At 39.5% G+C, this 27,980-nt stretch overlaps 1 protein-coding gene across 1 annotated transcript in view; it reads right to left on the bottom strand.

Moving 5' to 3' along the window:
• Positions 1-27,980, bottom strand: part of TXK (TXK tyrosine kinase) — a 71,513-nt gene that overhangs the window by 24,781 nt on the left and 18,752 nt on the right. The window contains exons 2-8 of the mRNA XM_025921536.2: positions 25,111-25,165; positions 23,993-24,095; positions 22,990-23,195; positions 20,259-20,324; positions 13,921-13,975; positions 4,362-4,441; positions 3,061-3,188 (exon numbers count right to left, since the gene is read on the bottom strand). Coding sequence (XP_025777321.2) covers positions 3,061-3,188; positions 4,362-4,441; positions 13,921-13,975; positions 20,259-20,324; positions 22,990-23,195; positions 23,993-24,095; positions 25,111-25,165 — 693 coding nt within the window. The remainder of the gene's footprint in view (positions 1-3,060; positions 3,189-4,361; positions 4,442-13,920; positions 13,976-20,258; positions 20,325-22,989; positions 23,196-23,992; positions 24,096-25,110; positions 25,166-27,980) is intronic.

The following is a 27,980-nucleotide window of genomic DNA, read 5'->3' as shown; positions in this document are numbered from 1 at the left end:
GGTAAGTAGGGAGTTTCAAGGGGTGACACTGCCAAATATAGCAGAGAGGGCTTGAAAATACAAGAACTAAAAAGCATCACCCTATAGGTCAATATGGGGATCACTGGTAAAACATAGGGCAATGGAAGCAGAAGCTACATTACACGTGTTTAAAAAGCAAATGGAGGGGCACCTGGGTGGCTCAGTCTGTTGAGCGTCCAACTCTTGATTTCGGTTCAGGTCATGCTCATGAGATTGAGCCCCACGTGGGACTCCACCCTGGGTGTGGAGCCAGCTTCACATTCTCTCTCTCCCTCTGCCTTCGGCCCCTCCCCTGCTCACACTCTTGCACTCTCTCTCTTTCTCAATCTCTCTCTCTCAAAAAAAAAAAAAAAAAAGCAAATGGAAATGAGCAAGTGGAGACGGTAGATGTGGACATATTTTTCCAAAAAAACATGACTTAGAAGAGTAATGTCTAAAGGAAGAAGAAAGGACCAAGGGAGGGCTTTGGGTTTTTTGCTTTTTGAATAATAAAGCCTTAAGCACGTTTCCAGGCTAAAGGGAGAAGTTCAGAGGAAATGTAAGAGATACAGGAGAGAAAGGAAGGGGAGACGGTGGTTGGTCCCAGCAGGAGAGGAATGGAGGGAACAGGGGCACAGGCTTGTCCCGACCACTCCTGGAGGGAGTGAGGGGAGGAGGGTAAGCCTGAAGGAGCTCCTGTCTGCTGGCTTCAGTTTTCTTAATGAAGTGGACAGCTAGGGATTTGCTGACAGGGCAGTGGATAATATTGGAGAAGGAGTCTAGAGGAGAACAGTAGAAGTTTGAAGAGAAAGCTGGAAAGGATATTAACCAGTGACTTTGGAGACCTAATTGAGGTTAGAGCCCTCATCAAGCTGGGACTCTATAACACATTGTCCAAATAAGGAACATAATGAGGAATTTCTTTGCGATCCTAACACTTCCCTCTAATTTCAAGATTCTTATTTGCTAAACATTTTTATTCTGTGATTTACTACCAGTGGTTTAATGATAGTCTCTCTCTTTGACAGCAAGAAGTCTGTCACTCCCGTGGCATTGTCCCTGCCTCTGGCAAAGAGACGGATTGTCACGAACCAAATTGACCAGAAGTCAACAAGTAGACAGGATAGTCATGGGCTCTGATTCACAGCCTTTTCTGAAACTGGCCCTCCAAAGTACCCTCCAACGGTATGGTTCGTCTCTTTCTGGAGGATACAGCAGTCCTTTAGTGCAGACTGTGGAGCCAGGGGGTTCGATGGTTCCAACTGCTTCAAAGATTTTTTTTTGAGTTCAAATCTCAGCACAATTATTAACTATGCAATCTTGAGTACAACTCATCCCTCTGTTTCCTCATCTGTAAGATCGAGATACTAACAGAACCTACTTCATAGGGTTGTTCTGAAGATTAAATAAATAAATACACATGAAAGCACTCAGAACAGGGTCGGGTCCAAATTAAGTCTTCAGTAAATGCCAGCTATTTCTGCGTTCCCAGGGCTCTCCTCTTATCATCCTTCTTTTCTTGTTTTCTTATATCTTTTTTGCTTTCTTTTCTCTCTAATAAGCAGCAGCCATAGTTGTAAGTTTTGCTTTTCTTGATGTTTCGCTTGATCTTTTAAAGATGATCTGTGTGGTATTTGATACATTATAAGAATAATTTATGTCCATTCAAACGAAAATACCAAACCTTAAAGCAATCTATACGGCAGAAAATCAAAGCTTCCCTTACCTCCAGTGTCATTCCCCAGAGGTAAGCATTAAGTTTGTAGTCTGTTATAATCTTGTTAGTTTGAAAATTATTACATAAAATTTAACAGAATTTTCCTATGCATACATATTTTTAAATCTTCTGTTACAAAAGCGGCACTATATTCTCATATACTGCTTTGCACTTTTTTTCTCTTTACTAAACAACTTATCACTAACATCTTCTCATGTCAGCACATCCTGAGCTACCTTAGTATCTTTCTTTTAACCTCACCACCATAACCACTCTGTTTCTCAAATTTTGTCTTTGAAGGGAAGGGAAAGAGGGGTATGAAGAAAAAAACTCAGAACTGATCTCCTTATTCTAAGGGTTTCCATCTCTAGACACAAATATGTCCTCCCTCGCCCCACTCAGACTCACTGCTACTTCCTCTCTAACCAAACCCCCAGTGACCATCTGGAATATCCATGCAGACTCATCCCATAAGTGGATGAAAATTTCCTTGGACTTATTCTTGATATTTAGAACTAGTGTCAAGGAAAAGTGGCCACTTTCCAAAAGGGATTTTTTTTTTTTTTTTTTTGTCAACACAACTTTTCATGAGAGAAATCTTAAAAAGTATTGTATGACCAGAAGTCAAAACAACACGAAAAGTTACAGTGGGTTCCATATTCCATAACGTTGAGGTAAGAAGATTCCCCTATGAGTTCAAAGTGGTCCAATACAGGTTGGGTGAGGGCTGAAGGCCAGAGCTGTGATTGAAATTGTGGTGGAACTTACTGGAATCCTGTATCTTTCCATTGATGATACGTTTGCAAAAATAGCAACTACTGCAAAGAACACCTGGGGACGGGGGTTCCATGATGCTTCTGCCTATTTAAGCCACGTTGTAATTTAAGGGCTGCATCCTATATAATTTTTTCTGTCCTCCAAATAAGAAAGAACAGAGAACGAGCTATTTAAGGGTAATTGTCTATACAACTGAAGTAGAGAGCAAACTTATGGGGGCAAAGAGAAGGAAGCATGATTATTTAGGATATTTGAAATTCTATTACATTTAGCTGTGTGTAAATTTCAGAAACAAATGCACTGATAATTAAATTGCCTTTTGCTTCTCTGCCATCTATCATTTTTCTAACCTGGCAGAAATGTAAAGAATCAACTTACCTCTTGTCGCCTGACTATAAAAACAAAGAAGCATCAATAAGGAGAAGTGTTCAGAATACCGGTTGTATTTCAGGCTCTCACATATTTCTGCAGGGGCATTTGCTCCTGTTAAGTGTCTGAGACCACAGATGCATTGCCTGTCTGGGGCCTGGCTCGCTGACTCTCCCAGCCTGTTGCCCCTGACTTACCTGCTGCATTGTGTTGGTGATACCAGATCAACTCGGGGATTGACTGAAAGAGGTGTCTTTCAGCCACGTACCACTGTCCCGAGTCGTTCTTTTTAATCTGATAATGTTTGATGGTAGCCTCCATATTTCTACAATCAATAAAATGTGAATTAGTAAATAAGCAAAAGATCCGTTTGGAACGAAGTCAGTTCATTAAGCAACAGGGACCCCGCCTGTAAAACTTTTATCTTACGAACACTATACGCTGCAGAGTGGGTTGGATTCAACAGATACCTCACTACCCCTGGGTAAATGCCTTAGCTATCTTATTGGGGCCTTAGATTCGAACATAACTTCAGCCAAAGTTGTCTGATTGACAACTCCAATGTCCGAAAAAGTAGAGCCCACTAGGGACACTTATACGCATTTGCTGAATATCAAGTATCAGTTCAATAAACGAATGAACGCACTGTGAGGGATGCAAGGATATAGGAAACAAAGAAAGGGGGAAAGCCGATAGAGGGTATATTGATGAGCAAGTTTACGATGAGCTCCTAGGGCTCTGGAAAGCTATGAGAGACTGTGGAACACATCTGAGAGTTGCCCCACTAAAGTGCAAAGCAGCTGAGGAGCTAATCTTCCATTCCTCATTGATAGAGGGGCACTCCTAGGATGCTAACTCTCAGGCACTTCCCGTCTACCCATGGGGACCACGAGTTCCCACAGCCAGAGAACATCTTCAGGCAGAAAGGCATGGGAGGTGTGCCGAGTGCAGAACTCTCTACAGCTAAACGCAAGGTAAACCAGTGGATATGAGAAAAGCATCACCAGTGTCTGCTACAACTAAGCCAACTCCCTCACGGTTGAGAAAAAGAGATGGGAGAAGTCACATAACTTATCCAATGTCATACACAGAGCTGGTTAGGGACGCAACTTGAATAGATTGGTTGTACTAACTTCCAAGCCAGCAAGCTTCTATACCACGATTTCACTTTCTCCATGTGACAGTGTCTCCATAAGACAGAGTGTCCCAAGGACTGTTACTCTAAAGTGAACAAAAGCACACTTGCTTCCCTTCCAGCTCTAGGGCGCCTGGGTGGCTCAGTTGGTTAAGCGTCTGACTCTTGATTTTGGCTCAGATCGTGATATCAGAGTTCGTAAGTTTGAGCCCCACATCAGGCTCTGTATTGATAGCACGGAACCTTCTGGGCATTCTCTCTCTCCCTCTCTCTCTGCCCCATCCCCCACACACATGCATGTGTATGCACTCTCCCCCCTCTCTCTCAAAATAAATAATTCAACATCAAACAAAAATTGCTTACCTTCTGTCTCTTATAAACACAGAAATCGTGTAGGATCCCAAATGTCTCGAATCTCTGACAATAAATGCACCTTCTTTAGACTGCAAAACAAGACATTGTGTGTACAAATTTATTCCTCATTAAGAAGAAAGACAAACGTACATCTCAGGAACAAAATCCGAACTGTACCGACTTACTATAAGTGGATGAGATTGTTTTCACAAATATATGCAATCTTATCTCCCTTATATGTGAAGAAGTCACACCTATAAAATAATTTATATTGTATACAAATACATCACCCCTATATAATTGGGACAAGAATTTGTAAAGTATGAGTATTTTTACAAGTTTGCTCCTGATTGCTCTGAGAAAAATTCTGCATTTGACAACCTTGTACCCCACCATTTAGTTATTTTTTGTTATATTGGTCAAGATAATAGATAAAAATAGCTGATGAATAGGAAGCACTCAAAGACAGATTGACAGGTGGTATTTTGGAAGAAAAAGAACACCATGGCTGATGGGGTGAGGGAAGCATGGAGAAATATATCTGGAAAGGCGAGGAATGGGCAAAGTGAGAATTCATGATAGGGATGGAAAGAGAATAAACTTTGAGGGAGTCTGGAAAGAAGGGCAGGGGAGCCATTTTAGTTGCTGCCAGAGAGAAGCAACTCTCATGGGAGAGACGAGAAGAGAATCAGCAGGAGAGAAGAATATCGTAAGGTTGATGTTAGGTTATGAATTGGATTCCACCTGACAGACATCCTCGGGGAAACTCCAATACAGCTGTAAATTGGTTTTCAGTGACTTTGAATGTTGCACTGTTTGGTTTGGGCTGTTTGTTTGATATCGTAAAGAGTTTTCACCTTTACCGAGTGTTACCCTGGCGGAGGGGGAAATATCTCAGAAGCTTGCCAAACCTGTGAAAGTTTACACTTATGAAGTGTCAATATGTTGCTTGAGACCTGCCCAAACCAAACTCAATGGTGTGACCCCCAAGGTGAACACAATACATCAAACAGAGTCTCCTCTTCCTTCCAGATGCTTACCAAGGAACAAGGCTCATTTTCTGGCCAAAAGTTTCAAACCAAAAACTCTCATAACCATTTAAAATAATCAAAATCTAGGGGCGCCTGGGTGGCTCAGTCAGTTAAGTGTCCGACTTCAGCTCAAGTCATGATCTTATGGTTTGTGAGTTTGAGGCCCGCGTCGGGCTCTGGGCTGACAGCTCAGAGCCTGGAGCCTGCTTCAGATTCTGTGTCTCCTTCTCTCTCTGGGCACTCATGCTCTGTCTCTGTCTCTGTCTCTCTCTCAAAAATAAATAAACATTTAAAAACTTTTTAAATAATAAAAATCTAGCTTTTATTGAATTCCTACCATGTCCAAGGATTGTGTTCCATACCATAGGGGACACAAATGGAAAAGACTAAGAGGTAAAAAGCAAAGTTGTATGTACAGCATATATATACATATATAACACGCATATAATAAAGTTGTATATGTAGTGACCTCTTCTTCAAAGTGGAAAGAGAACAAACAGCAACCATGGCAACAAAGCAATAAAAGTAGGAATTCATAACAAGCTCCAAAGGAGAAAGCTACTACTAGGTAAAGTTCTCTTTGATATAACTCAACGAAATCCAAATAAAAATGAAAACATCTAGAAAATAGATAAGGGAAAAATAATAAGGGAACGCCACGTATCGGAACCTCTGCTATTCAAACAGTACTCAGTCTAATTATTTATATCAATAAATAAAGGAAATACAAAAATTAATTTAATTTAAGAATTTAGGATAAGAACCAAGTAAAGTAAAAGAAGAAAGTGAATAAAGACAAGAGCAGAAAGGAACAAATTATAAAGGCAACAGTGTAATTAAGATAGTAATTAAATACAAAATCTGGTTATATAGGGGAAAACAATGAAATACATAAATTGTTAACCAACCCAACCAATAAATAATGGGGAAAATCTATCAAAAACTAAGCCACAAGGATCCAGAAAAAAAAAATAAAAGAAAAGAATCATCTTGACTTCACACATTTGAACTTGAACGAAATGAGTAATTAAGTAGCAAAACATAAAATTTATCAAAATTGATTTCAGACTATCTAGAAATGTTAATAGACCTACTGAACGGGAAAACAGATGAGGTTTTAAAAGAGCTGCAATATTAAAAACATCACAGTGACACATTGTAATATTACACGATCCCAGAGCACGTGGAAAGAAAGACTTCTAAATTTTTATATAAAGTGGGTTTACTATCAACACCAACAACACAGCAAAGACTGTGCACAAAAAGGGAAAATTACTAACAAGTCTCACTCGTGTCCACAGAAAAATCCTAGCCAAATACTAAGAAACTGAGTCCAATCACATGGGGAAAGAATAACATACCATGACCAAGAGGGATTGCATACAGGAATACAAGAGTACTTGAATATCAGGAATTTTATTCATATAATTCAGCCTATTGATAGATCTGAGGATAAAAATCCCATAAACATCACCGTAGATGTTGAAAGGGCATTTGAAAAATTTCCATTTCTAGTATCAGCTGTCTTTATTTTATTTTATTTTTAATTTTTTTAACGTTTATTTATTTTTGAGATAGAGACAGAGCATGAACGGGGGAGGGTCAGAGAGAGGGAGACACAGAATCCGAAACAGGCTCCAGGCTCTGAGCTGTCAGCACAGAGCCCGACGCAGGGCTCAAACTCACAGACCGCGAGATCATGACCTGAGCCGAAGTTGGCCCCCCAACCGACTGAGCCACCCAGGCGCCCCTCAGCTGTCTTTAAATTCTCAGTAAAATAGTAATATATATGTGCTTCCTTACCATAGCCCTTATTTACATTAGTCCCAAGTCCAGCATTAAGCTTTCTGTGCAAATCATTCCAACTAAAATCAGGAAAAAGAAACACCCCACTGTCAGCACTGGTGTTTAATGTTGCTCTGAGATACCAGCTAATGCGATTAAATGAGAGACAAAAAAACAAAAAACAAACAAAAAAACAAAAAAACCCAAACCAGACAAGATATACTGGATTAAATTGTAAAAGAGGAAGGGCACATAGGTGGCTCATTTGGTTGAGCGTCCGCCTCTTGATTTCAGCTCAGGTCGTAATCCCAGAATCATGGGATCAAGCCTTGTGTCAGGCTCGGACCCGAGCGTGTAGCCTGCTTAAGATCCTCTCTCTCTCCTTCTTCCCCTCCCCTGCTCGCTCACACATGCTTTCTCTCTCTCTCTCTCTCAAAAAAATTGTTTTAATTAAAGTAAATTGTACAAGAGGGTTTGAAATTATCACTGTTTGCTGTTGATAAGATTCTCTACCTGAAACCCGGGAGAATCAACTAAAAAACTACTACAAACCTTTTTTTTGAATTCACCAAAGTCATCAGTTACAAAATTAACACAAAACTCAAGTTTTTTCACAGGTTAAAAAAAAAAAAAAGATACACCCATTTACAGTAGCAACAACAACAAAAAATACCTTAAAATAAACTTAAAAATTTGCAAGAGCTAAATGAAGAAAAATTTTATTTTATTTAATTTTTTAAATATTTTTATTTATTTTTGAGACAGAGAGAGACAGAGCATGAGCAGGGGAGGGGCAGAGAGAGAGGGAGACGCAGAATCCGAGGCAGGCTCCAGGCTCTGAGCTATCAGCACGGAGTCCGACGCGGGGCTCGGACCCACAGAGTGTGAGATCATGACCTGCGCTGAAGTCGGACGCCCAACCGACTGAGCCACCCAGGCACCCCAATGAAGAAAAATTTTAAATGCTCCTAAAGAATACAAAGATGTTTCCTCTCTCATTAGGTTTTCAATCCATCCAAGATTTATTTTTGCTTAAGTAGGGACCTAGTTTTAAATTTTTTCTATATGAATAATTAATATGTGGGTCCCAGAACAAATTGGTCCCCAAACTGCACTGATTTGTAATGCCCGAACAATTTTCCCTAAGTTACTCTGTAAATTTAGTGCACCAGTAGGAAGCTTTTATAAACTGGGCAAAGTAATTGTGAAGTTCATACGTATAAAATGTATCTTCAGAATATTTCTGAAAGAGAATAATGAGGGAGGTGAGCCACACTAAAGGAAGCCTCAGTATTTAAAACAGATAAAGGCATCACATAAATAGACAAGAGGATTAATGAAAGCAAGTAGTAAGTCCAGATGTACTGCAACATCGGAGTTGTGTTTCTAAGGAAAGTGGCAACTCAAATCAATGCAGAAAAGATAGACACTTGGTAACCATCTAGGAAAACAATAAAATCGGATCCATACCTCACTCTGTGTCAGGAATAACTACAAATTATTCAAATGTGCATACATTAAAAATAAGACCACTAAGGCAATCAAGAAACATGGGGAAAATTTTTTACAATATTTTTATAATATTTTTTATAAGACAATTCTAACTTGACACTAAAGCTTCGCAAAAAATCGTCTGATAAATTCAAACACAAAAAATTCAAGTACCATTCATGGAAAAGGGTAGTATTAGAACTGAAAAATTGGGAAGAGTATTGCCACATATCACAAAGAGCTAATTTCCTTAATATAGCTGCAGAGGTCCTACAAATTGTGAGGAAAGCATTTTTTAAAAAGCCAACTGAAAATTTTGCAAAGGAGACAGCATGAACAGACAGCTTCCAGAAAAGGAGAGACAAATATATAAAATTTCATATATACAGAGATGCTTAACATTCCCAGGATAAGAGAAATGTAGCTGAGGGGCGCCTGAGTGGCTCAATCAGTCAAGCGTCTGACTTTCACTCAGGTCATGATCCCATGGTTGACGGGTTTGAGCCCCATGTTGTCCGGCTCTGTGCTGACAGCTCAGGGCCTAGAGCCTGCTTCCAATTCTGTGTCTCCCTCTCTCTCTCTCTGCCCTTCCCCTGCTCATGTTCTGTCTCTCTCTCAAAAATAAATAGATGTTAAAAAAAGTTTTTTAATAAAAATAAGTTTTTAAAAAGAGAAATGTAGCTGAAACCTACACTGATATGAGATGTCAGAGAGCAAAGATCCATGTGTTTCATTAAACACTTGCTGGGAAGGTTGTGGGGCAAATAAGCACTCTCTTACATTTCTAGTAGAAATATTAATTGTACAACTATAGAGGGTAATTTAATGTCTACCAAAATTAGAAATGTACATTCCCTTTGACCCAGAATTTCTATCTTGGGTGATTTATCCTACATATATACTCATAAAAGTAGTATAGTACTTAGATTTCCGTTAAAAATTTTAAATAACTTGTGATACATCCAAAGTAAGAAATACTATGCATGTGTAGAATGAATGAGGACACTTTTTGTGTGCTGATGTGAAAAGATTCCTTCCCAATATATATTGTTAAATGAAACAAGTAATGTACACAAGAGTATATATATTACTATTTGTGTAAAAATAACACTATAAGAAAACATGTTTCTATTTGTGTATGTATTAAATATTTCTGAAAAAGCACAGAATAAACTAATAATAGAAGTTTGTCTATGGAGAAGGGAATTGGTGGCCTGGGGACAAGGATGGAAGAAAACTTTAGAGTCTTTTGATTTTTAAATCACATGAACATACCGACTATTGAAATATGACATAAATAAAATTATAAGATACCTCTATAAAAATGTATGCAATAAATTTGAAAATAAATATAAAATAGGCAATTCTCCACATAACTATAAATTATCAAACATCTCAAAAAAGAAAAGGAAATTAAATCAGTAGCCGAATATCTGAAAAAGCAGCATGTCCAAACTATTTCATGAGAGATATATGCAACTTCAAGAACAAATAACCTGCATTCAATATACACTATTTTCAAGACTGGAAAAAGAGACAAAACCTCATGTCCTACTTCATTTTATGATGCTAGCATAGTCTTTATACTGAAACTAGGCAAAGAGAGTGGGAAATTGGAAGCCAGGCTCCCTTGTGAACATAACAGGACAAATGCTAAATAAAGTATTAGGAAACCCAAACCAGAAATATAAATGTGGTAGGGTCCCCTTCCTAAGGAAAGGAAAAAAAACCTCAACCTGGCTATATGCATACATGTCAACATCCCTCACGACCTTGTATCATGAGGCCACTTGATCAGACTGCATGTTTGTATGTTGCCATATATAGGAGACAAAGAATTTTTAAAAATGCATTAAAAAACTATGCCACGTGGTGCGTGGGGCTCAGTTCTTCCGGCACGAACCCAACGGAGCGGTGCCGACAGGAATAAAGTTGTTTCCAGGAAAGAAAAGCCTCAGTGTCACGACTCTCTGTGTGAGAATCCTGCCACATATATATTTTTTAAATGCCTCGTGACCGGAGCACCTCGGTGGCTCAATCAAGCATCCGTCTCTCGCTTCGTGACTTTGAGCTACATGTTAGGCCGCGTGCTGATGGTGCAAAGCCTACTTGGGATTCTCTCTCTCCCTCCCTCTCTCTCTATCTCTCTCTCTCTCTCTGCCTCTATCTCTGCCCCTCCCCTGCTCACCCTGGCTCTGTCTCTCTCAAAATAAATAAATAAACATAAAAAAATTTAAATGTCTCATGACCATTAGGTTTTAATCCAGGTACTTTAAAAAACCAGAAAATAAAGGGGTGCCTGGGTGGCTCAGTTGGTTAGGCAACTGACTTTTGCTGAGGTCATGATCTCACGGGGCTCTGTGCTGACAGCTTAGAGCCTGGAGCCTGCTTCAGATTCTGTATCCCCCTTTCTCTCTGTCCCTCCCCTGCTCATTCTCTGTCTCTCTCTGTCTCTCAAAAATAAATAAATGTTAAAAAAAATTTTTTTCATAGAAAATATGTAAATTACAAAAATATTTTAAGATACATGGAAAAACGTGTATATATTTTAAAATATCCACACACATAGCACACATACACACACATTTTAGATTAAGACCTAAGAACGAACAGCAAATCTTTAAAGCATTTAAAAGAAAATATAAACTTCCTTTATTACTTCAGAAGAGAGAAGGATTTATTATACTAAAAAAGGAAAAAAAGGAGAGAGATCATAAAAACTGAAAAATTTGACATTAACATCTTTTAAAGTGTAAAAATAAGAGCATGAAAAAATTTTAAGCCAGAAATTAGAAGAAGATGGTGGTAACCTAAAAGACAGGTTTTCAGAATATACTTTTAAAATACATATTAATCAGTTAAAAAGGCAAACAGCACTGCAATATAGAAAAATGAGCAAAGGATATTAGCAGTCATGTAACAGCAGAGGAAGCCCAACTCGCCAACACACACATAAAAAGTCATTCAGTTGAACTGTTGATCAAGGAAATGCACATTTTAAAATCCACGCACAGGGGGCCTCTGGGTGGCTCAGTCAGTTAAGCGTCCAACTTCAGCTCGGGTCATGATCGCACACAGCTCGTGAGTTCGAGCCCCACGTCTGGCTCTGAGCTGTCAGCACAGCTGGAGCCTGCTTCAGATTCTGTGTCTCCCCCTCTCTCTCTGCCCCTCTCCCATTTGCACTCTGTCTCTCTGTCTCTCTGTCTCTCTCTCTCTCAAAAATAAACAGACATTTTAAAAAATTGTATTAGGAAAATAAAACATATATACAATTTCTCAGTGAATTGAAAAAAAGTATGAAGTTACCAACTGTTGGCAAGAATGTAAGGGGCCAGTTTTCTCATTCGTTGTGAGAGCGTAACTTAGGAGAAGCACTTTGAATCATGATTCCAAAATATCTTTAATGTTAAATCCACACGTAGATCCTGATCAGGTCATTTCTGGGCATAACATGAAAAATCCTTGCCCTTGGGTACAAGATGACCTGTACAAGAAAGTTCTTGGCAGGCTGTTGGTAATACTAAGAAGTTAGAAACAATTTGAATGTTTATCAATACATTTTGGTATACTCATAATGAAATAGTATACAGCAGTTAAAGGAATGTGCTTTATCTTTATGTACCCATGTGAATAAAACTGAAATACAATGTTTCATTAAAAATTGGGGCTCCTGGGTGGCTCAGTGGGTTAAGCATCTGACTTCAGCTCAGGTCATGACCTCAGTTTGTGAGTTCAAGCCCCACATCAGGCACTGTGCTGACAGCTCAGAGCCTGGAGCCTGCTTCAGATTCTGTCTCCTCTCTCTCCGCCCCTCCCCCGCTCATGCTCTGTCTCTGTCTCTCAAAAAAACAAATAAATAAACGTTAAAAAAATTTTTTTAATCAACATACATGTGATCTCCTTATGTGAAATGTTAAAACACATAAAATGCACATATATATGATAAAATATAATGTGCACATATATATGCACATATATATGATAAAAATATAAGCACATGGACACAATGGGATCACACCCTTCTATTGTGATTGCCTCTGGAGAATGGGCGGCATGAAACAGATGAGAGAAGGGATAGGTTTCAATTGTATCTGCTGTGTTTTATTTTGTTAAAGAATGTTCCTGCCAAATGTTGCTATTTGTGATATCTGGGTTTTAGGTACATGGGGGTTTGTGCAATTTGCTCTTCTAGTCTTCGTAGGGCGGTGAGCCCCTGGCTCTGTTGTGACTTCCTCTCAGCTGCAGAACCTCTCAGGCTGACCCTGCACAGCCCATGTGATCTTGTGGCCATATCGCCTGTGACTAACTTGCTTGCCATGGGCCTGTTTGAGACCTTGCCTGCTCCAGTTCTGCCTACGTGTCTATTCTAGACCTACTAACATCTCTTTACAGAAGTCCACCTGCTGTCACCATGCCGGATGAATACTACATTTGCTGCCACACCCCACTTCCTCCTAGCTAGAGAAGCCAGGCCTGACCTCCAACCTCTGTCCCCATCACCAGCTGAGACTGGGTCTGTGTCCCTCAAAGTCTGTCTATCCCCCTGCTAGTAATTGGACCTTCTCTGTGTCCTGAGCCATTCCTGGCATTGACTTTTTAGTTACAGAACTGATTCTTTCTCACTCACATTTCTAGATTTCCTCAACATCCGACAGCAGTATAAAACGACACACACATCTTCCCTAGTTTCTAGGTTTGACTACTTTTACCCACAGTTCACACTTACCGTCCGTTGGAAACTGCATGCAGTTCTGTTTTGTTTTGACCTAAAAGTGCAGTTTTGATCTGAGTTTGATATTTTGGTTCCCCCACTCTTCCTTTTGTTCCCAAAGAACAAAGAAAGTGCAGCACTGTGTATTTTTCTATATTTGTGTTTTTAAGAAGCCTTAGCTAAGCTCATAAAGTCAGTGTATATTTTACTGGCTGATATGCAGAGGCATATAGGCAATTCAAATATAGACTCTTCTCGCAGAATGCACTTTGAAGTGAATGAGCAGTTTCAGTACGGTGGCATTGAAATCATTTCAGGAAAAAAACATTTCTCAAATGACAGTGAAAGCCCATGAAAAACATGATCTGATACAAATACATCTGCTTTACAACTTATCAGAAAATGTGCAGTAGACATAAAGTTGTAATAATATTTTAGAGCTATAAAGAACAGGAAGAAAAAACTTTCTAGTTGGGTCACGTCTTCATAATGCCCATCTCTCAGAAATTCTGAAAATATTCACAAGTTATTTGTTAATAAATTGAGTTACCTCTTGTCTCAAAATACGTTCTGCCTGATTTCTGGTGATGTTTCTATGGTACCACCTGTAAAAGCGATAAAAAGACTTTAAAATTTTTATATTCCATTTTTTTTACCGAAAAAAAAAAATCCCTTCATTTCCTTCATTACTAAGAACTTTACTCCAGAACTGGTTTTAGAGAGTTAATTCCAATAAACAACAATGTACTGTTATGTGTCATTGATTTAAGGTAATATAGTTCTACTAATTGTAAGCCAAAATCTAATTTCTTCTATCACATCTTAATTCCACTTTCTGAGGGGTATATGGTTTTGAGTGATTTAATCTCCTGAAAATTTCCATGAAAGGTGTGTGATTAAGAAGGCATCATCTTCAATAAACATTTACTGAGCTTTGATAGACAAACTAAAAAATACCCATTTCTTTCTTTCTTCTCAGGAACTTCCTATTTGCACGCTTTTATATGTGCTGTGTTCCCTTTCCCAAATTAAAACTAACTCTGACCCAGTTGTTATGTTAACTGTATGTTAACTCGTAGTGAAGTTAGTGGTTTAATAACGTAAACAGAACAACTAGTATGTTGCCCTATTTCACACACCCTCTTGTTCCCCTCTCATACAAAGATTCGGCCACACTGGGATTCTTGCCTTCCTCACCAAGCCCCTTTCTGCCTCCTGTCTTGCTGTTTCCTCTGTATGAAACACTACCACTAAATATATAAGAACCACTCACAGGAACATAGTTAAGTAAGAGTATACATTGAGTCACAGTGGGTAGGCCAAATGGTGGCCACATGAAACTCCTATATCTGACTTTGAGGATGGAACCTACCATATCGTGGGACTTCCCCTAACCTGCAGTAATAAAAAGCTGCCACTAAATTAGAATGGTCAGGCATTAAAAATACTAACAGCCTTAAGTTGAAAATGAACTTTAAAAAAGATGAAGCATAGAGAATAGAGGATGATTACAGGTGATTCTAGACAAAGTAATTGGGCTACTTATCACCAGTGGGAACAAAAGGTAATTGTGATGTTAAACTGTGAATATCATTCAGTACTTTTCAATGAATATTCATATTAGGGGAGGGAATTTCAGGATGGGTCTCAGCCCTGTTTTTGTAGAAAGAAGAAATTCTCTCAAAATAAATGAGACAGAGTTAAAGACACAGGGGACTAGTTTAAAGGTGCTCCCATTTGCTAATTCATGAAATTTGGGTGCTAAACGGAAAATAATGATTATCGCTCACTAAAATACATTGAGGCTATGAAAAGCCAAGACTGTGTAATGACACTCCAAAAGGGAAAATTTTATAGAAATTATTTTTTTCTACATGTTTCTCACCTGCTATCACATTGGTATTAATTTTGTTGTTTCATACTTATTTATTATAGTGAGAAATATAAGCAAATATATTAATTTTGCTTAAATATAAATTAAAAATCCATCCATGTGTGGATGTCTTTAGAATGACTTCAGGGTGCCTGGGTGGCTCAGTCGATTGAGCGTACAACTTCAGCTCAGGTCATGATCTTGTGGTTTGTGAGTTCCAGCCCTGCGTCGGGCTCTGTGCTGACAGCTCGGAGCCTGGAGCGTGCTTCAGATTCTATGTTCCTTCTATCTCTACCCCTCCCCCACTTGTGCTCTGTCTCTATCAAAAATAAATAAACCCAATAAAAATTAAAAAAAAAAAAAAAAGAATGACTTCAAAGAGGGGCACATGGGTGGCTCAGTTGGTTAAGCATCTGACTTCAGCTCAGGTCATGATCTTGTGGTTCATGAGTTAAAGCCCTGCATCAGGCTCTGCGCTGACAGCGCAGAGCCTGGAGCCTGCTTCAGATTCTGTGTCTCCCTCTCTCTTTGTCCCTCCCCTACTCACGCTCTCTCTCTCTCAATAATAAAATAAACATTAAATTTTAATTAAAAAAAAAAAAGAATGACTTCGAAGTAGTAATAGAAGAGCCAGATAGAAGTATATGATGAATTTAAGATCCTTTAAAATAATGCAGAATTTTATCTGTCAGAAAAGAGATTAGATGGATGTGACATAGGAGAAGCAGGGGCATGGTATTTCAGAATTTCATCTGGTTAAATCAGACAGTGAAACAAGAGTTTTGTGGAGTGTTTTTAATAGGTAAGTTTGCAACTCATATACCAAGACGACACTGATTGTAAAACTCATACTGAATGATGTGGACAGAGAGCTTGGGGTGGGGCTTCTACCAACATACAAAACCCATCCAAAAATAAAAAAATAAAAGCCATCCAGCATGTCCAACTGTTGCTGATTACAAACATCTTGTATACATGTAAGCCTCGTGTACCCCATTCCAATCTCTGAATCAACAAGTAACAGTGTTGTAGTCTTGAGTTTTCAACCTAGAAACCCTATTAGACCTAACAAGGGAAACCTGCTTCTCTTTAGTGATTTTTTTTAACCCTGAGGAGAGTAAGCATTCAGGTTAGAGATGATGAGATAAATCAGACTCATACTTCTGTAAAATTCAGGATAAGCAATATGTTTGATATTTAAAGTACCTATAATTTTAAGGGGCACCTGGGGTGGCTCAGTTGGTTAAGCATCCAACACTTGATTTCAGCCCAGGTCATGATCTCACAGTTCATGAGTTCGAGCCCCACTTTGTCAGGCTCCACACTGATAGCCCGAAGCCTGCTTGGAATTCTCTCTCTCCCTCTGTCTGTCTGCACCTCCCCCACTCGCACATACACACACACACAACTCTGCCTCTCTCAAAGTAAATAAATAAACATTAAAAAAATTTAAAGTATCTATAATTTTAAGAGAATCTGACATTATTAGGTTTTTGCCTCTAGTTTTAAAAGCATAATTAATTTTAAACTTACAATTTGAAATTTACGGGAATTTGACTTTTTAAATGATGTTTGTATGGTTAAGAGAACTTGGCTTACCACATTTAAGTTTAATTTTTTAGATTTCCAGGGTCGTATATGGACTTACAAAGGGCTATTAAAAATTGCAAATTTGCCCTGTCTGGCATGTAAAATATTTAATCAGAAAATTTTAGTCTATTAATGCAAGTGAAATGTTTAGGGAAATTTCATTAACTGAACTTATAAAAGGGCTGATTGTTTAAGGACACTGTGTGTTGAGTTTGAATTAAAGTGATTGTTCTTATTGTTTTAGATCTGTAAACAGTATATCAAGACCTGCAAGTTAAATTTGAGGGCTTACTGAAAACCAGGTTTTCACATTGTAATGTTGATAATTTGGATATTAAGTTAAAACCAAAGCAGCCATAAATATTTCAAAGTATAAAGATTCCTGAGATGTCAAAAACCCACACTAACATGAGCATTCCTTCTCCCCTCCACCCCTAAGGACCTCCTACTACCTTTGGACCTCAAGTCACTTCCTTATAAGGTTTTTCCAATCCCACACTCTCATTTAAATTATATCCCCTTTACCACTGATTTCTCCCAGTGTCCATACTGTTCCTTACTAAGACCACAATTTAAAATTTTATACTTATTTGTGAATCTGAGATTGGTTAATGTCTATTTCCCCCATAAAGCTGTAAGTTCTGTGAACACATGGACTGCTTCTCCGTCTTCCCTGGGCCTAGAACAGCTAACATCTGGTACATCAGAAGTATACAGTCAGGAAAGATTGAATAGGGTGAAGTGATTCAGGGCCTAAAGTAACTACGAAATGTAGTACATCTGTGATAGCCGGCAACCTGAAAATTCACTTCCTGTTGGCTTCACAGTTCTAGAATGTTTCAAATATTTACTATTCCTATATGAGATAGGCATTATGGTCCCAGTTTTCATATCATGTAGAGGTTTATAGATGTTCAGTAACTTTGCCCAGAGGCCAAGCACTAGTCAGTGGTGATGTCAGTATTTGAGCCGGAATTTCCCCAATTTAATTTCTTTTAACATTTCATTTTTGCAAGCAAGCAGGGGAGGGGCAGAGAGAGAGGGAGACACAAACTCTGAAGCAGGCTCCAGGCTCTGAGCTGTCTGCACAGAGCCCAGCCCAACACCAGGCTCAAACCCACGAACCATGAGATCATGACCTGAGCTGAAGTTGGACACTCAACAGACTGAGCCACCCAGGTGCCCCATAGATTTCTCCAATTTCTAAACCCACACTACATTATTTCAAACTAAAGCAGTAATTTCTACACAGTTATTAGAACAGTGCTTGGCCCTTAGTAAGTAGTTGATATATTTTAATGACTTATGTTGATAATTATTATATCTACATTTTCATAAACTCCTTTAAAAAGAAACAAATAGGGGCGCCTGGGTGGCTCAGTTGGTTAAGCGTCCAACTTCGGCTCAGGTCATGATCTCGCGGTCTGTGAGTTTGAGCCCCGCATCAGGCTCTGTGCTGACAGCTCAGAGCCTGGAGCCTGTTTCAGATTCTGTGTCTCCCTCTCTCTCTGCCCCTCCCCTGTTCATGCTCTGTCTCTCTCTGTCTCAAAAATAAATAAACATTTAAAAAAATTAAAAAAAAAGAAACAAATAAAATTAATTTTCTCACAATTGGAGTAGAGACCAAGACTTTTAAAGACACATGAATCAAAGCCAAGAAAATGAAATGACTATTCTAAGTTCAGAGTGGTTTAATTCAAATTACCCAATACCTATAGCATAAACAAGCTGCAGACTCCAAGCCTTGTGTAAACTAAGGAAGCAGCAAGCACATTTGTTAATCATAAAAGGAAGGAAAGTCACATGGTTGGTTACTGACTGTCCATTCACTAACTATCCGTTACTGTGTTAAGTACCTCCACACATAACTCCTTTAATCTCCTGGAAGGTCTGAACTGAGTTTACAATATGGAAAGAAAATCCTATTTTTTCTAATTTTTCTTGACAGGAGATTTACAAACAGAACTTCCCCTGACCTGGCCTTTCAAGAGACCTAATGTGTTGGGACGCTGCCCCCTGAGGGGTAGGCTGGACTCACAGTAGACTGCTGTGGAACTGTTTTCCTAGGACAGGTGTTCAGCCACCTGAGGGCTCTGTCCTACCGAGTGGAGACTAGAATTTCCATGCAGAGCTACATGACTCAGGTCAAGAGAGGGGGCATGACAAGCTGAGTGAAGGACGGAGAAGAGAGATCTGTGATGGCAGTAAGGAGGCTGACTTGCGAGAGAGAATAGAAGTAGCTAATAGAGAGGCCTGGTCAAGTCACATGGATGAGTCATGTGTCCTGTAGTCATCCCTTTCTCCCTCTAATGAAGTCTACGTTGTTCACCAATGTTTTTAGAGTTGGATTTGCTTTAGGGGAGAGAGAGATGCTGGGTCGGGCCTCCAGGTGGGTTTAAATTAGTAGCAAGGCAGACACCCTAGGAGCTGGGGCGGGTTCAATTTATATTTGCTGCCCCATTCTTGGAGAAGCACCAGCCTCAATGTCTCAACTCACATCCCCTACCGCCACCTGCTGGAAGCATGTGCTAATTATAAAGTGAGTATCTCGGTTGTGGGGAGGGCAGTCAAGGGTAAAATGCAAACCTGAATTTATAAAGGACCAACACTACTCCTAAGCCCACCACTCTCTACCTGTAAATTACTTTTGCAACCTCAGTTTCTTATCTGCAGAATGAGGGGCTAGAAAAATGATTCCTAAGATCTCCATCTTCCAAATCTATCATTGCAACAAAAATAGATTTCTAAGCAGAACCCTAGCGAACACGCCAAAAGCTTCCCCCCAAACTACAGCATTAGCCTACTTCTCGTCTTCAGCTATTTCTAAAATGCTTCCCAACATGAGCCAAAATGTAGTTATGTGTCTCTAAGTTAGGTTCAATTCACCACTCATTAAATAATGAATGTCATTTTTGAGATCATTATTTTTCCATTTAGGACATATAATAAGAACGAGATGAGTGCTTGCTTTCCATGCTGTCACTGTTAAAACAAACCAAAAAAAGTGGTCATACAAAACAAAACTGAAAAAGAAATTTAGGGAAAATAAGTTTCTGAATCAACCATTAAAAGGATCGAACATCGGGCAACTGGGTGGCTCAATCCGTTAAGTGACCGACTTCAGCTCAGGTCATGATCTCTCAGTTGCATCTGGCTCTGTGCTGACAGCTCAGAGCTTGGAGCCTGCTTTGGATTCTGTGTCTCAGTCTCTCTGCCCCTCCCCCCACTTACACTCTGTCTCTCTCAAAAAATGAATAAACATGAAAAAAACTAACAAAAAAAGCATCAAAGATCTCTCAAGCTAAAAGCAGCCAGATGTGTTCTTTAACTTTTGTAGACCAAAATCAGCATCGATACTCGTAAACTGCCCAAATGTACCTGATTTTCGTAGATTAACCATAGCTCACGTTTTGGAGGAGACTTACTCATATATTTCTAAATTGGTTGGTTTGTTTTCAGTCACATAGTTGCTTGGGATTAAGCCTTCATTCCTACAACAAAAGACAAGGCAACCATCAAAATGCTTGGCACGTGTGTGGCATTATGTGACGACAATCCTTTCAAAACCTCAAGGACATAGGGGGAAATCAAACTTGTTTTACTGATTAAATTGCTAACAGAAAAAAAAAGGCGTTTTCATTTCCACATTCAACCAAAATCTCTGTATGATAAATACTAGGATTCTGACTTACAATGTAAGTAGTCAGGTGTTTTATGACACAAAAATTCTTCAAAGAGGAAAAGCGGCACTTATGCGACCACTGGGATGTCATATGACTCGATTTAAAACACAGCAATTACAGGGGTGCCTGGGTGGCTTGGTTGGTTAAGCGTCCGACTTCAGCTCAGGTCATGATCTCACGGTCCGTGAGTTCGAGCCCTGCGTCGGGCTCTGTGCTGACAGCTCAGAGCCTGGAGCCTGTTTCAGTTTCTGTGTCTCCCTCTCTCTCTGCCCCTTCCCTGTTCATTCTCTGTCTCTCTCTGTCTCAGAAATAAATAAATGTTAAAAAAAAATTTTTTTTAAAAAATAAATAAAACACAGCAATTACAAAGATATCAACTTAATTCTTTTTAGTTGCTGCAGAATAGATAGAATGGATATTCCAGTTTAGCCATGTCTGTATCACAACAATGCTGTACAGAAACACATACACATGACTTCTTGTGCACCCCTAAAAGTATTTGTCTAAGACAGATACCAAGCAGGGAAACTGCTGAGTCACCAAGTACGTGCATCTCCCAGTAGATACAGCAAACTGCTGTTGAAAGAAAATATACCAATTTACACACCCATCAGGAGGGCACGGGTTTCTCTTTTTCTATACCTTCACCAAAAAAATTTGAAATTATAAAATTACAAAAAGATCTCCGTGACATTATTGAGAAACACAAGCAATGTGTAGAACAACGAATAAAGCAGGGTAAGGAATTAGGTAAACTAAGTCTGCAAACAATAACATATGTTTCAATATGGGCATGAAAGTGCACTGCAATCATCTGGAAGGGCACTCACTGAGTTAATAATGGTGCCTGGGTTTGGAGGTGTGGCAAAGCAGGAATTTGCCATTATTTATCATGGATGCATATTATAAAAAACGATATTCACTTATTAAGTTTGAAATTAAAAATTAATTAGTTCATTTTTATTTTTATTTTTTTAATATAATTCATTGTCACATTGGTTTCCATACAACACCCAGTGCTCATCCCAGCAAGTGCCCTCCTCCCTGCCCATCACCCACTTTCCCCTCTCCCCCACCCCCATCTACCCTTAGTTTGTTTTCAGTCCTTAAGAGTCTCTTATGGTTTGCCTCCCTCCCTCTCTGTAACTTTTTCCCCCTCCCCTCCCCCATGGTCTTCTGTTAAGTTTCTCAAGATCTACATATGAGTGAATCACACCAATGTCCACCTGCTGGAGGGCTAACTACACTATCCTGAACCTACTCATACCTTTTTTCCCACTGAAAAGTCTCCATCACATGTTGAGTCTAAACTAAAAACTGGTAAGAGCCAAATCATCAGGAAAATACAATTAGAACAGAGGTATATAATATAGATATTTCTAATACTTATATACTTATGGTCTCCAAATCATGACAAAGAATAGAATTCAAAGCCAGCGCTCTCTCCCAGGCAGCCCAGATACCCCTCAGAATTGTGTACCTCAGGCTCCAGTCAGGCATGAACAATCTATGAACCCCCCCATGTTCACTGCAGCATTATGTATCATAGTCAAGATATGGAAACAACCTAAGTGTCCAATGACGGATGAATGGATAAAAGAAAATATTTTCAGTCATAAAATAGGAGAAAATCTTGCTATTTGCAACAACACGATGGACCTCAAGAGCATTATGCTAAGTAGAATAAATCAGATGGAAAAAGGCAAATACTGTATAGTCTCACTTATATGTGGAATCTAAAAAAAAAATTTAGTTAAAAAAAAAACCTCATAGATACAGAGAACAGACTGGTGGTTGCCAGAGGCAGGTGGGTGAAGTAGGTGAAGGGGGTCAAAAGATACAAAGTTTCAGTTATAAGATAAATAAGCCATAGGGATGTATTAAACCACATAGTGACTATAGTTAATAATACTATATTGCATATTTGAAAGTCGCTAAGAGAGTAAATCTTAAAAGTTCTCACCACCAGAAAAAAAAATTTGTAACTATGCATGGTGACAGATGTTAACTACACATATTGTGATCATTCCACAAATAAATGTTGAATTATGCTGCACACCTGAAACCAATATAATGTTATATGTCAGTGATACCTTAATTTAAAAAAAAAGGAAGGAAGGAAGGAAGGAAGGAAGGAAGGAAGGAAGGAAGGAAGGAAGGAAGGAAGGAGGGAAGGAAGGAAGGAAGGAAAACTCAGAGAGGGAAACTCAGAGAGAGTAAGTGATTGCCAAAGGACACACAATAGTAAGTGACAGCGTCGGGATGTGAAGCCAGGCGTATGAAGCGCTGTGACTCTGCCTGAAATCCCAGTGCTGTAATGCTCTCTCATACAGATAAGAGGCGTGGGGACATGTTCTACTTCATGCAGAAGGAAATAAACCTAAAGAAAATGAGCCACAAAACAGTTTTTATGTTTCAGGAGTCTTCAGAGGATAAAAGAAGAATTTGGTAAGGACCATGGCATCAGTCTTACCCCAAACGGTCTCTTGCCTTCCACCAGTGAGGATTATACTTCTCCAATATCACGTACTCCTCTGCTCTCTTTAAGGCTAAATCACACGGCTCTCTGGGCACAAAATCATACAGGGCTTTTACTTGGATCTTCTCTTCAGTAACCTCAGAGGGTGGGAGGGGAGGCAGTGGCTTGCGTTTTGATGGTTGCATGTGGCCTCTGTTGGCCTGCAAAAACCAAGGAGTGATTTGTTGTACTCATGTTTTAGTCATGTGTACTAAAAAAGAATAGGGCTATAATACTTTTGTGTGCTGCCCCAATTCTCCCATCCGGTTGCATCAAAGCAAAAACCGGGGTGGGGTAAACATAGGAAATGATTATAAGACAACCTTTAAATCCGGCAACACACTCACCCTTTTGTAAATGTTCAAGATCATAAGTTCTCTTGCCAGAATTGCATTGGATATTTTTCTTTTTAAAAAAATTAGCTCTATGCTCAACATGGGGCTCAAATTCACGACCCTGAAATCAAGAGTCGTGTGCCCTGTGGACCGAACCAGCCAGGCACCCCTGGACATTTTTTAAGCCACAATTCTTAAAATTTGAATTCCACCCCAATAGTTCCACTTTGTTTATGGGCTTTTCTCTCTTGAAAAAAAGAAAAACAGCCCTTCCCTTTCACATGCTATAACCTTGTGTTTGGATTTGTCACACTGCATAAGAACGCTATTTCCCCCAACACCGAACGAAAAATTAATCCTGGGTTCACAAACGGCAATAGCCAGAACACATTTTTCCCCATTCACCATCCAGTTTCAAGCCCTGCCGAAACATAGCTGCGTAGGCTATTTTAACTGGTCTTTTTTCCTTTGGCTTTCTTCTAAGACATTCACTCATGAAGCACTTGTTATGTGCTGAGCACTATACTAGATTCTGGGCATGGCAGCAAACAGTGTCTTGAGGACCATGGACCCCGAAACGCAAGCTTCCTCTCTTCTTTCTCCCTCAGCAAGATGATACTCACTCGCTTCTTACTTGGCAATTCGCTGAACCACAGCCTGCGACGCGGAGTGTATCTTTCTGAAAACTCTTCATCTTTGCTTAGGCTTATTTGTGTTCTTACTTGTCTGAGATTGAAAAACAACCAAGTTACAAATGATTGTTTGCATTCAGGTGATATTCACTAGATTTTTCTCAAAATTAGTAGGAAACTCCAGGTCTTTTTGCAACTTTTTTCTTACTTAGAAGACTTCCCAGCTCCATTTCCATGGGCGAGTGACTACCTCTCAGAACCGCATTTTCCTTATTGAGCTAGAGACGCTAAAAGCAAAAAGAGTTGCTATAGAATAAAACTGAAGAAAGCAGAGTCTGGTGCATATTAAGGACATAAAAAGATAATCGTGATAATGAAAAACTTACTCCGCATCAGGCACAGTGTTTATCATTTTACACGCATTACCTCATTTGATGGTATGCATTGTTCTAAATGGACACGGTGCTATGATTAAGAACAGGAGTTTGGATCCCAGCTTTACCATTTCATAGTGTGGCCTTGGGGAAGCAACAGAATCTCTCTAAGCCTCAATTCCCTCATCTGTAAAACGGAGATTGTAAAAACTATAGGTGTTTTGGAGAGCTACTTGAGCTAATAAATGCAAACCTCTTAGCACAGTCTCACATAGAGGACCTCCCGTTAAATGCTAGCTATTACTATTATTAAGCTACCTTAGGTTTATTCTATACAATCATTTGCTGGGCATCAAAGCGTAAGACACCCTGATCATTCTGGGGAGATAGTCAAATAAATAAGACAAGATTCTTGTCCTTAATGTGTAAAAATTACAGAGTGGAACACAGGTATGTAAACAGCATACACGAAATAAATATTCAGTATGGAACCAAGGCATGCTGTGGGAATGCAAGGGAAGGAGCCACTAAAGTCAAAGGGATCCAGGACGGATCATGGAAGACCCAAAATTGGAGTTGTGCCTTTAAATCGGTGGGCACTCAACGGGGAGGAAATGGGAGAGGGGTTTCCCAGGCAAAGGGAACAGCAGATACAAAGAGACAAGGACGCTTAATAGACAATAAAGAAACAGAATGAGTTAATTTCCAAGAAGTTGCTCCCAGAAGTAGACTTACCGCTTCTGCACGGAACAGCAGCAACAGCAACAGAAAATCGACTGGATGGTATTATCTGAAAAGCAGATCATTGTGAGAGAGCCCTTAGTCCATGATATTGAATAGATGAGTCAGGTGGAGGAAATTCCCAAGGGCAGGAGGGATATGAATTCTTATAAAGCATGTGCTAAGTCTTGACTATGCCCTCCTTTACTAGTGGAAGGGTGAGAAACTGTCACTAAAGCAAAAAAGAAGTTACTGGCACCCTGGCCAGTGTGGTTTCCCTTCTCAGGCTCTTCTCCCCGTTCTGGTTTATGCATTTCCTCAGTCTGTGAATGATAAGTGACCACTGTATTCTACTTGATCAGGCTAATGACAGCTAATAAGTGTAAAAAAGAATGATTCAAAAAGCAGTGTTCTCCTAGAAAATATTAGCAGGGATTTTTCAATCAGATCCATCACGTTTCTTTTAAAAATAGTTTTTAATAGTTTATTATTTAATATCTTATGTCCATGGAACCTAAATTTCCCAGTCATCTCCTTCTCATGTTGACACCTTAAAATGAAGTATTAAAGAGCAGAACATGTTAGACATGAGTTTTGAGGTTAGACAGACCTGGGTTTGAACCCTCACTGTGGGGCTGATTATATCTGGATGAGTCCCTTTGTTTACTCTTCTAAGTCTTTGCTTTCCTGTCTGCAAAAGCAAGATAATCATACCTAACCCCTTTGAGAAAGCTTACAAGGCAGAGGTTAATCTCTAACTGTGGGTTTGGGGAAGTTACAGAACCGTTCTTTGCTTAAGTTTCCTCATCTGCAAGATGGGAGTAATAGGATACTCAGCATGAAAAACCTACTGTGAGGATTAATTGAATCCATTAATTGAATTGATTGAATTGAATCAATTCATGGAAAGCACCTGGAACAATGCCAGGTATATAGGAAGAGGGTAATCGAGAAGATCTATTATTACTATAGGGTTGTTGAGAAGATTAAAGTAGCCATCATCCTGGGAAAGTAGACAAGGGGTACAAACAGAAGACACCCAGTATAGTCTACCCCCCAGCATCTGCTCTGTGCCCCCAGAACAGGGGATGCAATGGGGTCCCATAAGTCATCATATTATCACCAGGTGATGTCAGTGCGGCCATATTTCCACCTGAAACTTAGCACGCTAACCATTAGGATTCTTTTTTTTTTTTTCTAATTTTTTTTAATGTTTATTTTTGAGAGAGAGACAGAGAACATGGGTGGGGGAGGGGAAGAGAGAGGGAGACACAGTATCTGAAGAAGGCTCCAAGCTCCGAGCTGTCAGCACAGAGCCCGACAGGGGGCTCAAACCCATAAACCATGAGATCATGACCTGAGCTAAAGTTGGACACTTAACCAACTGAGCTACCCAGCTGCCTCAACCATTAGGACTCTTTAAGTGAGGTAGGGAACAAAATAAGGAGAGAAGAAGAGTAACATAAAACACAGCTGCTACAATTCCCACATCCATAGTTGTGCTGTCCTAAGTTGATCGTAGATACCCCCTATCACCATCCATTCCATGTTTCCCTTTGCCTCAGTCAACACTTTGGCTGAAATAGGTACTTTATCTGATGGAATAACCCAAATGTTCATTCCTGTGGGACTTGGGTCCTTAGTTGGTCTTGTCTTTATGGGCTGTTATAATTCTCCAATGACCAGGAATATAGTCCAATGACTATGAATATTGGGAAATGACACTAGTAAATTCCTTGAGTTTTGAAGTCCTCTTTGTCTTCTCTGTGAAGCACCAACCCAATTTCTTCCTGGTAGTCAGGATATTCATCTCAGCTACATTGACCCCTTTCTGTGCCTATCAGTTCTGTGACATGAGGAATCCAAAAGTGCCAGAGGGCAGTCTCAACTTTCAGGGTTCCCTAAGAAAGAGATGCTTCTCTTGGGCACTGAAATCTCCAAACCCACCAACTCAAGATCACAGATAAAGAGAACAATATTCCAGTGGGTTATTAGGTAAAATGGTGAAAAGGGCCACTCATACCCCCCTCCTTACTTCCCTGACTCATGCATCCTGGCTACACATTTGTTGTGATTTAAGACATTTATTGCACCCTATAGGATACCACTCCAACATTGTCAGATGTTATCTTCCAGATGTCAGAGTAACTGGCCCTTTAGTAGGCCATTCCTCTGTCCCATAAGCCAGCTGCTTCTGAATCATGGGACATGACGCTTAAGAGTATGCAGAGCACCACTGAGCAAATGCAAACAAAACTGACAAAAGGCAGCAGAGTATGTTAGACATGGATCATTTTCTGGACCTCTGATTTTATCTTTCCATTCTGTCCTCATTCCAAGAGTTTCAGCCATAATCCTCTCCCCCGGATCTTGTCACAAATCTCCTGACCTTGTTCTTTCCATGTTCCTGACTAGTTTTCTGCCATTGCCCATTAGTTATTGCAGATCAGTGTCTCATACAATCTCTTCCTAATGAAGTAAACAAATGGATGTACTTTTTGAAGTGCTGGGAGGATTTTATTTCAGCACTATCTTTCAGGAGTCCTCTGAACGTGGCTATAGCACAACGGCTGTTTATTTCCCCTTTCATATATGCTTAGGATGCAGATGTATCTAGAAGTAAGTCTTGATGACTACCTCCTCTAGGGGCCTCTCATGTGATTGAAGGAGAAGCAGAAAGAACAGGTACTATGTAAATATAAGTTATCTGCTCATGAAGCTATCTTGAGCCTTCTGGATCTACTGGGGCCCACTTGCAATATATCACTTCCATATTATGATGGAATGTTAGGCTATTGATGCCTAACTTTATGGTTCAATGAATCAGGTAACACTAAGCTCATGATAGGCAGTTTGAATCACCTAAATATCTCATGATCCATGGT

Source organism: Puma concolor, chromosome B1 (genome assembly GCF_028749965.1).
Source record: "Puma concolor isolate L17-30 chromosome B1, mPumCon1.1.hap2, whole genome shotgun sequence".
Taxonomy (NCBI): domain Eukaryota; kingdom Metazoa; phylum Chordata; class Mammalia; order Carnivora; family Felidae; genus Puma; species Puma concolor.
This window is presented reverse-complemented; position numbering and strand designations above follow the sequence as displayed.